Source organism: Coccinella septempunctata, chromosome 5 (genome assembly GCF_907165205.1).
Source record: "Coccinella septempunctata chromosome 5, icCocSept1.1, whole genome shotgun sequence".
Classification (NCBI taxonomy): Eukaryota; Metazoa; Arthropoda; class Insecta; order Coleoptera; family Coccinellidae; genus Coccinella; species Coccinella septempunctata.
The window spans coordinates 29465278-29482672 of record NC_058193.1 but is presented as its reverse complement, the minus strand read 5'-3'; the positions used below and the strand labels follow the sequence as shown (position 1 = coordinate 29482672).

The following is a 17395-nucleotide window of genomic DNA, read 5'->3' as shown; positions in this document are numbered from 1 at the left end:
AAGGATCATAGACTATCCTTTGTTTCTTTATCTTAAAATTTGGACTTTACCTTGCAGAGCAGTATCCACTTCTACAAGCTGTACGAACTTCTGCGTAGACGCTGATACAAAATTTATAAAATTTGAAATCATGGACAGAAAATCCGAAGATTATAGAGCTATAATCTTTGAGAAAATCATTTCAGATGGTCAAACAAAGAGGAACGTTAAACTGTACTGCAGGCTCACTTCTAATTTTCCCAGTGGCGTACCCAGAATGACATTATGAGGGGACACAAATAGCTGCATACCATGTGGTGTTTTTTTAAGGTTTTGGCATGACAAACACTTTTTCGACCCCCTCCGGGTGCGCTATTGGATTTTCCTCGGATGCAGTAAGGGTAAGTCTCGAAATGTAATGTATAATGATAATCTACAAGTTCTCACATGAAAATTTCGTTTGTGAATATTGATGAAATAAATAAATGATTAGGTTTAATTATTGAATTGTGAAATACATAGTGAAAATATTCTTTTCATGATATGGGGATATCTCAAATAGTTCTGGGCTAAATCCGGCCCTGCATGAAACATTCAAATTAATTAGGGCTCAAAGCGAGAAGAGTATAAGCAAACAATAATTGGTTTTGAAAGGAGATTTAATTTTCCCAAAAATTGGAGGAAGAAAATTCTCCACAGTTCATCACCTGCCAATTTGGCATACATTCTTAAGATTACAATGCCTATTAAACTGTATACAATCAACAAGTGGAAAAACAACAAAAATCCGGGGTGATCAGTTATTTTGTATTTCAAATTAAAAAAAAATGTTTGATCTAACAAAACAATCTGATTTTCCAAAATAAATTTTTGGAAATTTCAATAAAATATAATATAGAATAACAAATCATAAATAAATTTTCTGACAAAGAAAATGAACATATCAAGCATAAATAAATTTAAAATTGTTTTGTTGACTAAATGATGATATAAGAAATTTAAAAGTTCATTATTGCAATATTGGGACTCAATCTGGATCACCTTCAAAACAATATATTAACAACTGTTCCAGAATAAGGTACAAGTAACCAGTAATTTATTTATCAAAAATATTCTATAGAATATAACAAGAAGTGTCACGACTGTCTGCAACCAGGTATCGACCTCAAAGTTAAGCATGATATCTTCTTCCATTTTCTTTTAGTATTTTGTGCAACTACAGCCTTCTCATTATTTTGTTCTTCATTGTTCTTCTTTATTTCTGAAATTATATTTTGTTAATTAAACAGATATTAGATGTCATCATTTTAAAATCATACAATTTGTTAGTTTGTGAATACTATGTATGAAAATATTAGAAAAAACCACAAACAGAAATCCATTCAATTAAAGTTATTCTATTTTAGTTTTTTTCTGAAGACATTAATTTGGAAAGCAATTTTTTTTTTGTCAAAAGGTAGCAGGAACAGGCTTCATCTGGAAAGATTTTCTTGAACATACCAACATTTATACTTTCTTCAAGAAACTTGATACATTAGTGCCGCCCTAGTGACATAAAAAATCCTTTTTATGTCGTTTTATCATAACTGTAGACTGAACATCATGAAATTGTTAAATTTATTACTCACCATTCAATTCTCTCTCTGTTATATAATGTGCTGAACCATCATCTTCTTCTGTATTTGAAAAATCATAATAATGATTTTCTAAATAAGGTAGTACTGTCATTTTATGTAAACTGTCTCCTTGCAAAGGGGGTATAGGAACTTCTTTCACATTTAATTTAGGTGGCTTCCTCAAGAACCATCTGGAATTATAATATAATATTGCATTTGTGGCTGAAAAATGCGTTTTTACAGTTATTTAGCGATCTTTATGCAGAATATCAAGTTAATGGATTAGGTTTTTGATGGAGAACTAATTCAAGCTTCAAAAATGCATGTTTGAAAAACTAAATTAGATGATGGTACTGGAACTGGTAGAAGTATATAGACATACTTCACTTCTTTATAGATAGATAAATGAATACTTACGAATGTTGCCTTATTTGTTGTATACTGAATCTTTCATAAGGATCTTTATCGAGCATTCCTGTCAATAATGATCTAAGGGAATCCTCAATTTCAGAAGGAATAGTGAACTCTCCCTTCCCTATACTTTCGAATAACCTATAGATGTTATCACCTTCAAATGGATATTTTCCGGTAGTGATATTATATCTGAAATTATAATGCATGTATCAGCACACACTCACACATTTTAAAAATACAAAACTATGGTTCAAAATAAAAGGTAACTGGACAATACAGAAACTGAAGATACTACATATATTTAATTATACATGACGGTTAAGCAAGCACATCTGGAACGTCGATGTTGAATTATTTTACTCGATGTTTTAGTAGTAAAATGAAGCATTTCGAATTCACACGACTACACTGGACTGAAAACTGGAAATTCCCAAAGATTGTTAACACTTACAATGTGACACCTGAGCTCCAAACATCCACTTTGAAACCAGGAAATGATTCTACCCCATTGGCAATTTCTGGCGGCTGAAAAGCTGGTGAACCTTGCCCTTGAAAACATGTATCGTCTTCTGCGAAAAGGTCTATAGTCTGAAAAAAAAATTTGTATGCCATGTACATTGCTTGAAATTATGAAATAGAGTGGTATACTTTTAAATTCATACTCCTGAAGATGTTATTATTAAAGCGAAACACGTTTAGTGGTTTTCAATACTGAATACAGGTTTAAGATAGGATAAGCTTATAGGAGTTTATCGCTGGCAACTCTTGATCACATAAGTATTTCAGAGTTTCAGAATCTACCAGTCATCGATTATTTTTTTCGAAAAACGCAGGACCAAATATTTAGCGAAAAGTACGATTCAATATACTTTAAAGCGTACGTGGAGATTGTCGGAAGAATAGATCTCCATTTTCATGGTGCATTTGTAGGTCTCCAATGCCTAGTCATTTCCCAGAAAAAAAAAATATCCAAATGATTTACACAGATCCGATAGAGTTGTAAACTAGTATATGGCTCTTAAATGACGCAGTGAAGGTTCTTGCAACCATTTGGTGGTTTCTAAGTCGCAAGGTACAGATTTTTTTTTCCGATATTAGGAAAAAGTTTCATATAACTTTGAAACCATCCAGCGGATTTTGGCCGTTTAAGAACTTAGTTTGCGCATTCGGATCTTATTGAAAATTTTCCAGTCCCTAGATCTTTTCTGATATTACCAGTGAGTCAGAAACAATCGTTCGGACCATTTTCAGCCCAAAATTAAAAAATTACAGACACTCTTGGTCAGTATGTACAGAAGAAGTGCCATCCAATAGCGAGTCTAGTTTTTAATTAACGACCCATCCTACGAAGATAAAATTTCTTGTATGTGTTTACAGCTCTGGTGTTAACCAATGTAATACTATTTACTTTTCACCGAAAAGTTTCAACTAAAATAGATATTGGGTAATTTAAATTGGAATTCCGTTTAAACGTATTTATGCATAGCGCCTGGTAATTCCCTTTATCTTATCAAAATTCCCGAGGTATTGTTATAATTAGCATGTTAATTTTAGTTTATTTATGATCTGAATCATGCAGCACAAGAATGGATGCTGCCCTAACAATGAAATTATCAGAGTTCAGCACAATGCAAGATGATTTAGAGTAACAATATTGACCCATATTTATCCTGGCGACATTTAACACAATAATTAATTGATTAAGTTATCGAAAAATCTATTGACCTTATAATATATGAATCTGAACGATCGCGAGAGGAACTGTTTCGATTTTTCGAATTCAGTTTGTATCAAATATATGATGTGAATATTTGGTAAAATGTTGTATCCTATGATCCTGCTTTCTACCACCGCCGCTGTGATTGCGCTGGTTTTTAAAAAAAGGTACATATTGCGAATTTTTTTCGTAAAAACTTATCTTCATCAATATAATGTAACACACGTTCCCGTGAGTGAATTTTCGTCATTTGTGAGGTGTGCGAGAAATTTTATAGATTTTCAATTTATATTTTCGTCTTGTGTGTTAGTTTAATTCGTAAAAATGTGTTTTGGAAGGGTATTTGACTTTTTGGCAAGATGTGCAGCATGGTAATTCAATCAGTTGAAACGTTACACTTCTTAGGTTATAAATGAAAACTTTTCCTATAAATATAGGATTCATGGAAAGAACCGCACAATCAAATTTGAAACACCTGAGTTAAACAGTGGAAACAGAAAAGTTTTATTCATCAATTTTCAACAGCATCATGGCAAAAATTCTCTGCTGAACCTCAAATCCTACTAAAACTTGAACACTCTCTAATGGTTTTATCACAAAGCTGAAATTCTGCTTAGCAAACACGATTTTACTTGTTGACACTCCACAGTTTATTCATTAAATACATATAAAACAAATACAAAGGTTAGGATAGACTCAAGTTATTTAAATAATGAAACACCATGTAAAACATAACATGGTTGAAAAATGTGGTTGAAAGCAGCTTTGAGAAGTGAAAATATTTCCAAACACATATAAAAGTGATTTATGTGCTTGACTAAAATTTTAACTTTACATTTAAAGCATTGATGTTCCTTTCTTATCAACTTATAAAAAAGGCACATGCATTTTTCAAAACACACTCAAGTTAAAAAGATTCATATTTTTCAAAATATAAACTATGGTATGGAATTAATAGTCTGATGACAGTGATAACGATAGGTACCAATGGCGATTTCGTAATATACTTAAAAAGGCGTTTCCCTTGCAACAGATTCAGAAATTTGGAGGAATCTTGGCAATCGCTAAGTTAAGGCAGACTGACATACTCAGTCCATGCAAATTTGTTGGCATTTTAATGAGAAGCTCAAACCCAAAATTCGTGTTATTTCTGCCAAAAATCATTTTTTCCATCATATTGAAAAAGAGAGCCCTTTCAATATTTCCAAGAGACAAGACTTGAAGTGTCTAAATGGAGTGAAACCTAAAATTGTTGAAACTATTTGGACAATTCAATAATAGTAATAATAATAGCCTTTTATTATTGATTAATAGACTGAGGCCAAGTCTAGCTAGCTAGCTTTCCTTCTAACCAACACAATTTCTAAACAGTTTCACTCTATTTTGAAAAAAAATTTCAAGCCAAACCTAACAATAAAAAGATCATCAAACCAAAGCCTTATTTGAATTTTTATCATGATAAATTTCCTTTCAATAAAATATTTATATCATATTTTTTAAAGAATATTCAACATCAACCCTGTTTGAGGGACGCATAACAAAAATTCTTGAAGTTCTAAACTTTTATTCTTGTGTTATTATATTTGCATCATGATCTTCTTTCAACAAGAGTCATTCTAAAAATTACTCACCTCGGCTACCCCTAGATCAGAAATCTTCAGATCTCCTTCTAAAGTTAGTAACAAGTTGCCAGGCTTAATATCTTTATGAATAATCCTCATGCTATGCAGGTATTCCAAACCGTCAATGAGCTGTGTGAAATACCCATGAGCCTGATGAAGTGGAAATTTTTTCAACGTTGTTGATTCCAACATAACTTGTAAGCTCCCAACGCAAAATTCCATAATCAAGTACATTTTTTGCTTTTCCTCATTATAAATTACATCGACTAGACCAATAACATTTTTATGATTTAATTTTTTCAATAAGCTTATTTCTCTGGAACAAGAAAATAATTTGACATTTGAACTACTTATACGAAAATTTTCATAAAATAATTTTTTTTCAGTATACGGGAAGCACTATTATGTTGCTATGACTGGATTCTAGGAGTGAGTAGAAACAAATTTTTGACCTTATACTTTAAATTGAAATAGAGTAGATACTGTAACTTATCAGATATAAATCTTTCAGTTGATGCCTCTAGATCTCTGTTGCCTCATAGTGAGATGACACATAACATTTATTCTTGAAGCAATGTAGCAGTAAAACTAAAAATCCATAATCATTAGCAATGGTTTACCTTTCAACGTTTTGTTCTCCATTCGGTATTCGTCGTAGTTTACGTCTTTTTAAAATTTTCACTGCTCTTCTACAAAGATTCTCTGAGTCTAACATTTCTTTGACTTTACCATAAGAACCTTCCCCCAATAAGTCTCCCATCACATATTTTCCTACCATTTTCACTTTCCTCTTCTTAGTCTCATACAAAATTTGGTTACTGTCCACTCGATGAAAGAAATTTGATATATTTGGAAACGAAAGATCATCATCTAGGTCTAAATTATCATTCACCCAAAGAATAGGTTTGTCTGCATCGCTCAAAGGCCTTAACTCTTCATCGCTTTCAACTTTAAAAATCCTATTAGTAACTTCCGTTTCATCGGGACTTTCCTCGAGATTATCGTTTATATTACACATATTCTTGTCCATTATTTATTATACACTCCCGCAATTATTATCATCAAAACACAATTTTTCTCTCTTCAAATCAAGTCCTTTTCAAACCATTTTAAAAACACATTTGTTGACGATTCTTATTAATTCTCACAGAACTTCAAAATTCTCAGCAACAGCTGTTTTTAGATATTTATATACATGTCAAACGTCATTGGTTTTCTATGATTAGGATGTGTTTAGAGAAGAAGAAAAATATGTTTCACATGCTCTCCGGTCATTATTATATTTATTTCGAATATAATCTTATTCGGCCTTCGAAATCGATAAACAAATTTTGAGATAAACAATTCACATCTATTTAATTCATCTATTGCAATACATGACAAGCAATTTTAATCTTTCTATTTTTATCATTCAATGGTTCCTGAAAGTCACCTTGACAACCTTCAAATTAGTTCAAATTAAATTTAATTCAAAAATATTTTTGTACTTTCGTTTTGCGAATCTGTAAATTAGGAGAAATGGATTTCCTATTATCTGGTACGTATAATATTAATGAAATGCATTCTTAATGACGAATCAATCCGACCTTAAATGATGATTATAATGAAGCAGTTTAGAAATATTTTTTGGTGAAGTGAAAGAGCGACAAGCGACTGAAACAAACTAAAAATATTTCAGGTTGATGCGTTATAAATTACGTTGTGTTTATATTAATGTTCCTTCCTGGTTAATTCGTTAGTACTTATATGCCCATATATTTGTCTTAGATTTGTAGGTGGTGTGATAATTGGGAAGTGGGAACATATTCATCGACATCCAATTTAAGTCTTGGAAGTAATACGACTATAGGAATTTGTGTTCGAGAGATTTTACCACAATCACCACCACCTGAGTGTTGCGTACCACCAAGTAGTCCAGCCTCTTCAGTTGATGAAGAATTACCACTTTCAATATTGACAACCGTTGAAGAAGAAAGATCATCTCAGTTATCACCAGAAAGTTCTCAACAAGCTATCGGACTTGCTGCTGAAAGTATCGCTGATATTTGTGGCTCTACCTTTTCATTGAATCAAACACCCACTAAATCAAAGTTAGACAAGAGGAAATCTGGAAGTTCTGATAGCTCGTTGAGATCAAAAAAAAATTCAGAAGGAAGTAGAGAACCAACTCCAAGTCCCAGTAAATCAAAACAAAAGAAGAAAGCAGACGATGTTCATCTAAACATTGAGGAGGATCAAACATCATTTACTGTTGTGAAAGATAAGAAGGGTGGGAAAAATAAATCTCCAGAGAAATTATCTACACCTGCATCTGGTAAGTTGTGTTTACTTGTGAAGAACTCCAAAAAAAAACTGTTATTACTAATTTTACTCCATAGGTGAATTGATGTATATTGTTAATTTTTCAGTAAGTCCAGCAAAAGTTTCTCCAAAACAGAGTCAACCAATAAGAGTTCAACCTAGAGCTTCTTCACCTGATATTCAATCCTATCAAGTTAAATATACAGATAAACCAAGCAGAGTAGTAGATAGCGGTATAAGTTATGCTCAAGTTGCTTCTTCTTCTCCTCCTGAACCTAGAGTGGAAATAGCTGTTGATGCTGAAGCAGCCCTTTTAGCTATCAAAGAACCTGAGCCTACTAGGCCTCCACTGAGAAGAAGTCAACAAGATTCTTCAGAAAGTAACTCTGAAGGTCCGCTAATTTTCCAAACAGAAACTGTAGTACATAGGACCGATTTCACAGAAAATAAAGAAAACACCCAGGAAAAAGCCCAAGAAGAATCTGAATCACAGCCTAAAGACTCTGAAAGTAGCATAGAAGTTATACAAAGATCTTCATTTGAGAGCAGTAGTTTTCAGGAAGAACCTAATGAAGAAATTGACAAGGAATTGAATCAAGGAGGAAGTGAAAAAATTCTGACAAAGGAAAAACTCAAAGAAGAAAAAAATATTTCACCTGATTCAACACCTGAAGACTGTAAAGAGGGGACAACTAGTGGAGACCAATTTGAAACAGAAATAGAGGGAACATCAGTAGTTGAGGTTGTCAATCCACCAACCTTAACAGAAACACCATATTCAGGAGAAGAAAGTCAATGTGAGGTGGGGGAAGTTGGTTTAACTTCACCTGATTCTACACATGATAGTTTAACATCAGTTGAATCATTAAGTTTCAATAAAAAAAAAGCTTGTTATCAATTTGTACATGCACGTGGAAACTTTCCTATAGTACCAAATACAGAGCCCTCTCAGAACACAATTGCTGATGTCAGTTCTGACATTTTAGATAATGAGGCAAAGGATGAGAGCGATTTAGAATCGGTTCTGGATCCTAAATCAGAGGATATAAGCTCAAGATCTGATAATATTGCCAGTGAAGATATAAGTGGACGATCTATATCTATTGACGTTAGTGAAAGTGAAAACAGTAGATCTGACATTGTTGACCAACAGGGTGTTAAAGTTGAGTTACAACCCTGTAGTTCTAAATCATTCTCGTCATCAGTAGAAAAAGACCCGGCATTGCTTGGCGGCAGAATAAGCGATGTAAGTGACCGTAGTTTGGAATCAGCTGCAAGGATAAGAAGGATAAGCGATTCTACAACAGAAGAACAAAAATCCGAAAAAAAGGAATCGGCTGTTGAGGATTTAGGAAGAACTCCAGTGCGCTCATGCAGTTTCGAAAATAAGTCGAAAAAAAAATCTAAGAAAAGTAAAAAAAGTCGAGGAAAAAAGAGTAAAGCAGAAAAAGAAAAACAAGAAAGGGCAGAAGGTGTAGAACATAGTCCAGGAGCAGCACAACTGAATCCTGAAGAAGAGAATCAGAGTTTACCAGTAGTGAGCGAAGTTGTTGAAGAAGAAAAGGTAATCATACAAGAAGAAGCAGAAACCGAGAATCAAGCTATAAACATACCAAAATTTCTGAGAATACAGGAGAAAGATTCATCTGAAAACATCTACAGCAAAACTGAAAATTTGACAGAAGAAAGTCTGGAAACAAAACCAGAAGAAATTCCATTCACCGTTGAGAGGAACTTGGTTCAGGAACCAAGCATGGAAAAGTTGGAAGAAGAACAGCAAATTAGAGTTTTGAAACTTGGTGATCCTCCAAGAAATCAAGAATGTTTTCTATACCGGCTGCAGAAGAATTGGATTATAGAATTCCGTTTGGGACCCACATTATTTGGAAGAAAAATCGACATCTTCTGTAACTTCCCAGAAGATAAGGATGGAAAATTGAAGGAATTCGATAGTACTACTTATCAGCTCTTGAAATGGCAGCAAGATGGGGAAAGTCAAAATTCTGATGATACTGCTTCTTATGCTCGAATTGTATGCAGAATATCTGGACGTTTTCATTATTACTTCACTGATAAGAAGTAAGAATTATTTTATATAAGTTAATCAACTACTTAAGTTTGATAATTGCTTCCACTTCTACAATTTTCATTAAAATTTTGCTGAAACGATCGATATTTCAGTATTTGTTTGTTGTTACCGAGACGGCGCTAGGTTATTGTTTTAATTTCAAAGTGCCTACTGGCATTTAATGAAGATCCATTAATTCATTGACGATTACCAGGTTTGAGGCACACTCAAGCCATAAATTATAATATAATTATGGTATAAAATTTACACCATTTTTTTATGCTGTAGGTTTTCACACCAAAAACATTTGATAATTGATGACATCGTAATGAAAGATGTACCTAATAATTTATTAGAATGAAATTTGTTACTGAAGTGCAATCAAATATTGAAATTCAGAAGATACGCACATGTCACTATTCAAGTAAATATTTTTTGGAATTTTAACATTTTTAGCGACGAAGACCATTCAGTTTGCGGTTCCGGATACTTTTTAGTTGATCCAGAGTTGACATTCGGTGACAATGAGCATTTGCCCTTAAACAGCATTCAATGCCAGACTGTTATTTCCAAACAGTTGGGGCCCTTTTCTTCATGGGAATCTAAGTTGAGGGTGTCGAAAGAAACTGGTTATAACATGGTTCACTTCACTCCAGTTCAAGTAAGTGTTGCTGTATAAATAACAATTAAAGACTCTTTTTGTGAATAGATAATGATTCAATATCCTCAACTTTGGACGAGAAGTTAATATTATCTATATTCAATATTCGGTTTTTCTTGATCTGATTTTTAGGCACTTGGAGCTTCGAATTCTGCCTACTGTATCAAGGACCAACTTGAAATCAATCCCTCTTTCAAAGAAAACAATGATCCTCTAGATTGGGAAGATCTGAGAGCTCTCATCGAAAAAATGAGAAAGGAGTGGAAAGTAAGCTATTACAATTTACCTGTTTCACCTTTTTTCATTGATGCATGATGTTATTTTTATCTGGATCTTGAGAAAATCAAAAAGTCCTCTCTTTTAATATTCAAAGTTGAAACCCAAATTCAAAAATATTTTTTTAGATTATGTCGATTTGCGATGTTGTTCTCAATCACACGGCAAACGAAACCCCTTGGATTAAGGAACATGTCGAAGCAACATACAATTGCCAGAGCTGCAAGTATATGCGACCTGCCTACCTGCTGGATGCTGCCCTATACATTTTTGAAGAAGACGTGAGAAAGGGGATGTACGAAACGAGGGGTATCCCACCTCTCATCAGTACAGAAGATCATTTGAATGTAAGTTCACGGAAATATTTCCATAACACAGGTTTATTGCCCTTAATTCCATTGACGAAGGTGTGAGAGTGAGGAAATTGTTGAAATTTCAGGCCATGCGGTATCAACTCAAAGAGACTGTACTGAAAGAATTGAAACTACAAGAGCTTTTCATATGTGATGTTAATAAATGTGTGTCGGAATTCATGGAGTTGGCACGGCAAAATCAACCAGGGAAAGATGCTGAGGAAAATATTCAGCTGGAACTTATCCAAGACGCTGATTATAGAAGATTGGCGTCTTCTGTTAATATGGATCTGGCTATGAAGATTTATAATATTTACAGGTACAATCTACCTCATTTCAATTGATGATTTATGAGGATTTTTCTCTTTTTCTTTCGCAGGCCCGATTGTTTTGATGAGGATACTAGATTGAGGAGGTCCTGTGAAGAATTCAAGAAAAAATTAGATTCCCTCAATCAGGCTGTTATAGATACTGTTCAAGATCACTTGAACGCTGCCGTTGAGAATGTTATTTCAGGTGTTAGGCATTGGAGAGTGAGTTCAGATGGTCCAAAACTGGGTGAAATAAACGTTCAAAATCCTCTTATAGGAAGGTAAGTAAAACCACCATCGATAAGTGAATTTCATGAAAGCATCTGAACTTTGTAGATATTTCACTGATTACGGTGATCCCAAAAATTTGAAAGAGTATGAAGATATCATGTACAGCGATGATGGTAGTCTTTTGATGGCCCACAATGGTTGGGTTATAGACAGTGATCCTCTGGTTAATTTTGCAATGCCTGAATCTAATGTTTATATAAGGAGAGAGCTGATACCTTGGGGGGACAGTGTCAAATTAAGGTAAGAGCACTTTTGAGTTAGAAATTTTTATCGTGTTGAATTTTCTTTCTTGTTGTTATTATCAGTGATATTAATAAAAATTTATTTAGGTATGGAGAAAAACCTTCCGATTCGCCATTCTTGTGGGATATGATGAAAAAATACGTAGAATTAACAGCGACCATATTCCAAGGTGTGAGACTAGATAATTGTCATTCTACTCCACTTTGTGTAAGTGTGCCATATCTTAATCCTACAGTTTTCTAGAGATTTGGTGATTTCAGGTTGCCGAATATATGATGGATTGTGCCAGGAGAGTTAAACCAGACTTATATGTTGTCGCTGAACTTTTTACAAATTCCGGTTCGAAAGATAATATTTTCGTAAATCGCCTTGGAATCACATCCCTTATCAGAGGTAACTATAATTGGAATTTGAGGTTTCTGAGATAAATGACCATTCCTGAAAAAAATCGACTTATCTGAACTACAAGAAATGATGGTTTCATATTTTTCTCAAAAATCTTGCCCTTCATGAAAAAATTGCAAGATACAAGAAAGTTTTTTAATTGAGTGGGGTTTCTAATGGTTTAACAAGGAATTTTAATATGCGGTTAATATTTAGTGGCCCCAAAGACATTGTGGCCCAGAAAAGGTAGCATTATGAGATTTTGCATATCATAAAACTCCTTTATAACGTAAAAATATGCAGAGACAATGTTCTGTCTGAGATGTTAGGTAAAGTAGAGAAAAAATTTAAAGGTTTACTTTTCAGAGGCCATGAGTGCCGGTAACTCACATGAGCACGGAAGGTTAATCTATTTGTATGGAGGAAATCCTGTTGGATCATTCTATCAACCGAATGTCCATTCCTTGACTCCAACACTTGCACACGCTCTCTTCTTTGATCAAACCCATGATAATGAAAGTCCTGCTGTAGCAAGATCAGTATTTAACTTTTTGCCCAGTGCGGCTCTAGTCAACATGGCCGGCTGCGGTACAGGATCTAATAGAGGTTATGATGAACTTGTTCCTCATCAGGTAAGTGAATGGATTCCAAAATGATATTCAGTTATTAAAATTCGAGTATTTTTGAACGTTTTGTTTTTTTAAACAATCAAATGGATTTACTTCATTGATGGTGAATTATCATTTCCAGATAAGCGTTGTAAATGAAACAAGGGAGTACACTGAATGGAACTCTGAAAATGCTGATAATATTCCAAAATATACATCATTCAAATGTGGGATATTAGAAGCTAAAAAGGCACTTAACGATCTTCACTTCCGATTAGGATTAAATGGATTTGATGAAGTAAGTAAAGGGTTTATATCCACTTCATATTGTTTCTTGTACAATAATCCTTTTCCAGGTGTATGTCGATCAAATGGATCCTGATATTGTGGCAGTTACCAGACATTGTCCGAAAACCCATCAAAGATACATTCTCGTCGCTTTCACTGCTTTCGGTCATCCAGACAGTGATTCACAAAGAGATATCAGACCTCTCGTAGTTGAGGGAGTATTAGATGAGATCATACTAGAAGCTACTATGAGTCATTTTGAGTTGAGGTACTTATAAAAAAAAATCGACTATGCGTTGAAAATTTGTTTTATTGATTTTTTTTCTAGTAATGGAGGTTCTAAATACGCCCGTCATAATAATTTCACAAAGAATAACCATTACATAAATGGTTTATCCGAATATGTGTTGCACATGAAGCAGCATGTTCAGTTGAAAGATTCCGAAGTTTTTGAAGAAACATCATCTGGAAGTCCAAACGAGATTGCTCTCAAATTCAAGAACTTCCAGCCAGGATCCATTGTAATCATAAAGTAGGTTTCGAAAAATATTGTGATGGTTTCTTCGGAGAACAGAATAGATTTAAATTTCTCTTTGAAAGTTTTTTTTAATTTAACCTTCAATTTTGTTTGATTTTCAGAGTTTCACTTCCAAGAGCTGTATCCGAAGCTGTTGCTGAAGTGAGAAAATTAGCAGATCAATTTTCATCTACTCAGGAAACAGACTTTAAACGCGTGATAAAAAAATTAGAGCTGCGCGATTTGAACAGAGTATTGTATAGATGCGATCAGGAGGAAAGAGATGAAGGCAAAGGTTTTGACACATATGATATACCAAATCATGGAAAACTGGTTTACGCTGGGCTTCAAGGTAAATTTTTTTCTCCCAATTGTCAATTCAGATGAGGTAATCAAATTATTGCAGGATTCATTTCGTTACTGTCTGAAATCAGGCCGATGAACAACTTGGGACACCCAATGTGTGAAAATATAAGACAAGGAGATTGGATGATTGGTCAGTAGTTGGTTGTGTAATACGAATTAGCTTCTAACTTGAACAAATTATTCATGTTTAGATTATATCTACCAGCGTTTGAAGTTAGATGAAGGCACTGAGGAATTAGGAACTTGGATTGAGAAAAACACGAAGTCCTTCAAGGTTTTACCCAAATATTTGAAACCAGCATATTTTGATCTGATTTTTACTAGAATTTATGATTCTCTACTTGAACATTCTTATAATTTGATGTCCAGGTGAGTTTCAAAATTGAATTATGCTTATGTCTAATAATTATTGAATATCCCAGTTTTTCATGTTGCTCTGAACAAAGCTCAGAGGTAAGAATAGTTTTTGTAATGGCTTGTTTGTATACCAATTGCGGACATATCAATAATCTGATAAAAAAGGCGTTTAACTGTTTATTTAATTGTAGCGTTTGAGTTGATTGAGTATTTTTTCATTTTCTTTGATACGCCTGTATTTTTAGCTTCGTAAAGAAAGGATCTAAGTTCGTCAAGGCTCTCTCCATGGGCTCAATTCAGTTTGCAGCTTACATAAGCTCTGCAAATTTGCCAACGTTATCTCCCAATCTAGCACCGCCTAAACCTCCATGCAGGAAAGGCGCAGATGGAAAGGAAACACAGGTTTGCGCGTCTCTCAGTGCGGGTAACGTACATTCGACACAGTTGGAGCATTTAAGGCATACTCATAATGGTTTTTTCAGGTTTGCCCCATTTCTCCGTCGGTTACATGAGAAACTGGGGAAGGGATACTTTTATCGCTCTCAGGGGACTACTCCTACTGACTGGAAGGCATCAAGAAGCTAGATATCACATACTTGCCTATGCGGCTTGCTTACGACACGGTCTGATTCCCAATCTGTTAGATGGGGGACGTAAACCTAGGTGAGTAATAATTGGGTGAATGGGTAAACTATCTGCTGGTTCACTGAAACCTCAAAAACTATATAATGCAAAATTGCGTCGTTTTGGCACAACTACGACTGATGTAGGAAAGAAGTGGATGTTTGTGAGCCTCAATAGGCTTCACCAGTCTCAGTTCCAAGACACTTCTTTTCCCCATTCACTTCAATAACCCGCATTCCCTTTCAGATACAACTGCAGAGACGCAGTCTGGTGGTGGCTGTACTGCATCAAATGTTACACGGAAGAAGTTCCAGATGGCATTAAAATTCTGGAGGATAAAGTATCCCGCATCTTTCCGACCGATGATTCCCCGCCTCAGCAACCCGGCGCAATGGAACAAAGTCTGCAGGACGTGATGCAGGAGGCGCTCAACAAACATTTGCAAGGCTTGACTTTCAGAGAAAGGAACGCCGGTAGGGAAATCGACGATCAGATGAAGTGGAACGGTTTCAACAACCAGATAGGGGTAGATCCCAAAACCGGATTCGTCTTTGGAGGGAATGTAGACAACTGCGGTATGTTTTTATATCTGTTTCGGACATCCCAAAGATTCATCTTCAATGAATGGAATTTCTTCAATAATGGTGGGAGTGATTATTCCTATTGTTTCATGAAATGAAATTCATAAAATTGAATTTGGAAAAATATATAGTTCGGTGCATCTATCCTTAGGGGACACTTAGTATGTTATACTCAAAACATTGGTGAGACAGAACTGTCCCTTAAAATTCAGGGATTGTCAGAGAAAACAGGCATTAGTGGCTTTTTTGAGGGGTTACAGACCCTGATGCTCAGAAGAATATGCGATATCTCCCCACAGACTTCATTCATAGTTGAATGTTTTGTACAACTCCACAGGTACATGGATGGACAAAATGGGTTCTTCGGAGAAAGCGGGCATCAAGGGAAAACCATCCACGCCCAGAGACGGATCGGCTTGCGAAATTGTTGGCCTGTCGAAATGCGTTGTAACTTGGCTTGGCCGCTTACACGCCAAGGGACTGTACAAGTACGAAAGCGCTGAGAGGAAAAACAGTAAAGGCAAACCGACGAGATGGACCTACCATTTTTGGGCCTTCAACATAAAAGAGAACTTCGAGAAACATTTTTGGGTAAACGAGGAGCCCACCGAGGGAGAAGAAAATCAGGATGTGATAAACAAGAGGGGCATCTACAAGGATTGTCACGGTTCAGCTGTGCAATGGACTGATTATCAACTTCGATGTAATTTCCCGATTGTTATGGTGGTGGTAAGTTGGTTTTTGATATTCTTGCTTATGAACATTGATTGTGGACACAATTTTTTTCTTATCTTCAAGGCGCCGGAATTGTTCGATCCACAGCACGCTTGGACAGCTCTACAGAAAGTTGAGCAATACTTATTAGGGCCTCTTGGTGTGAAAACTTTAGATCCGGAGGATTGGTCTTATAGAGCCGATTATGACAATTCAAATGACTCAGATGATCCAACAGTGGCTCACGGTGCCAACTATCATCAAGGACCAGTGAGTATTGACTTCCTGATACAGATGAGATATTGGTCTTGTTAACAAACACTTGTTATTTGCAATTCTGATTGTTTTCAGGAATGGGTATGGCCAATAGGTTACTTCTTAAGGGCAAAATTACACTTTGCTGCCAAAAATAAAAAACTTAAGGAAACTATAGCAGAAACGAAATATAGGTTATCACGTCACTTCACAGAATTAATGACGTCGGAGTGGAGAGGTCTGCCAGAATTAACAAACAATAATGGAGCTTTTTGTAAGGATAGTTCCAGAACACAGGCTTGGAGTATGGCTTGTGTGTTAGAAGTAAGTATTATGACCTTGAAAATACATGAAATATCGTTTCAGAATAAAAAGTTATGAATTTTTTTTTCAGGTTCTTCACGATTTGCAAAAGATCGAGTCTTCCATAAAATAACAAAATTTTAAGAAGTTATGTGCAATAGTCAGTTTTAACCTTGTGATCGATGTGTTCCGTAGTATAATGTAACTCTAATTTAATTATTGTAGTTGTAGGTGAATATTTTTGAAGGAATCAACTTAAAAGTGAACAACAATAAGTAAATTATTATAAACAATTCAATAAGATTAAAGTGTCAATTGAAATGGTAATTTTCAAGGAAATATTGCAATATCAAAATTTTCATATTTTAAGTGATAAGAGTTACCATTGAAGAAAAATAAAATATTATACAATATAAAACATTCTTTGAGGAATCTCCCAAAACCTTTTTTCCCCTCCAAAATGGAACCCAACATTGATATTTGTTCCACTCGCAATCTTAAATCCATTCGCAATAAGGAAAGCACAAATAATACCAATAAGTGTCA

General features: G+C 34.7%; 2 protein-coding genes across 2 annotated transcripts; one reads left to right on the top strand and one right to left on the bottom strand.

Moving 5' to 3' along the window:
* Positions 1 to 620: 620 nt before the first annotated feature.
* On the bottom strand, positions 621 to 6879 carry LOC123312809 (serine/threonine-protein kinase STK11). The gene is made up of 6 exons (XM_044897309.1): positions 5969 to 6879; positions 5358 to 5664; positions 2461 to 2597; positions 2013 to 2198; positions 1608 to 1786; positions 621 to 1240 (listed from the first exon to the last, which is right to left on the bottom strand). Exons 1-6 carry the CDS (start codon positions 6376 to 6378, stop codon positions 1116 to 1118), a joined length of 1344 nt encoding a protein of 447 aa, XP_044753244.1. The 5' UTR covers positions 6379 to 6879; the 3' UTR covers positions 621 to 1115.
* On the top strand, positions 3814 to 17267 carry LOC123312805 (glycogen debranching enzyme). Its single transcript, XM_044897304.1, has 26 exons — positions 3814 to 3893; positions 5735 to 5777; positions 7116 to 7662; positions 7757 to 9728; positions 10174 to 10378; positions 10511 to 10645; positions 10783 to 11001; positions 11094 to 11326; positions 11387 to 11599; positions 11655 to 11849; positions 11939 to 12059; positions 12113 to 12245; positions 12603 to 12868; positions 12987 to 13142; positions 13201 to 13400; positions 13461 to 13664; positions 13772 to 14001; positions 14056 to 14145; positions 14207 to 14384; positions 14618 to 14796; positions 14855 to 15035; positions 15243 to 15571; positions 15915 to 16306; positions 16376 to 16561; positions 16643 to 16870; positions 16941 to 17267. Exons 1-26 carry the CDS (start codon positions 3829 to 3831, stop codon positions 16980 to 16982), a joined length of 6942 nt encoding a protein of 2313 aa, XP_044753239.1. The 5' UTR covers positions 3814 to 3828; the 3' UTR covers positions 16983 to 17267.
* Positions 17268 to 17395: the final 128 nt, after the last annotated feature.

Bases quoted from the DNA above. Each gene is read 5' to 3' on its own strand.
- LOC123312805 (XM_044897304.1), top strand. From the start codon at position 3,829: ATGTTGTATCCTATGATCCTGCTTTCTACCACCGCCGCTGTGATTGCG. The intron at 10,379-10,510 runs GTAAGTGTTGCT...TCTGATTTTTAG, and splicing joins TTCACTTCACTCCAGTTCAA to GCACTTGGAGCTTCGAATTC. The intron at 12,060-12,112 runs GTAAGTGTGCCA...TGGTGATTTCAG, and splicing joins GTCATTCTACTCCACTTTGT to GTTGCCGAATATATGATGGA.
- LOC123312809 (XM_044897309.1), bottom strand. From the start codon at position 6,378: ATGGACAAGAATATGTGTAATATAAACGATAATCTCGAGGAAAGTCCC. The intron at 2,598-5,357 runs GTGAGTAATTTT...TTTTTTTTTCAG, and splicing joins CTGATCTAGGGGTAGCCGAG to ACTATAGACCTTTTCGCAGA. The intron at 1,787-2,012 runs GTAAGTATTCAT...TTATAATTCCAG, and splicing joins CAACAAATAAGGCAACATTC to ATGGTTCTTGAGGAAGCCAC.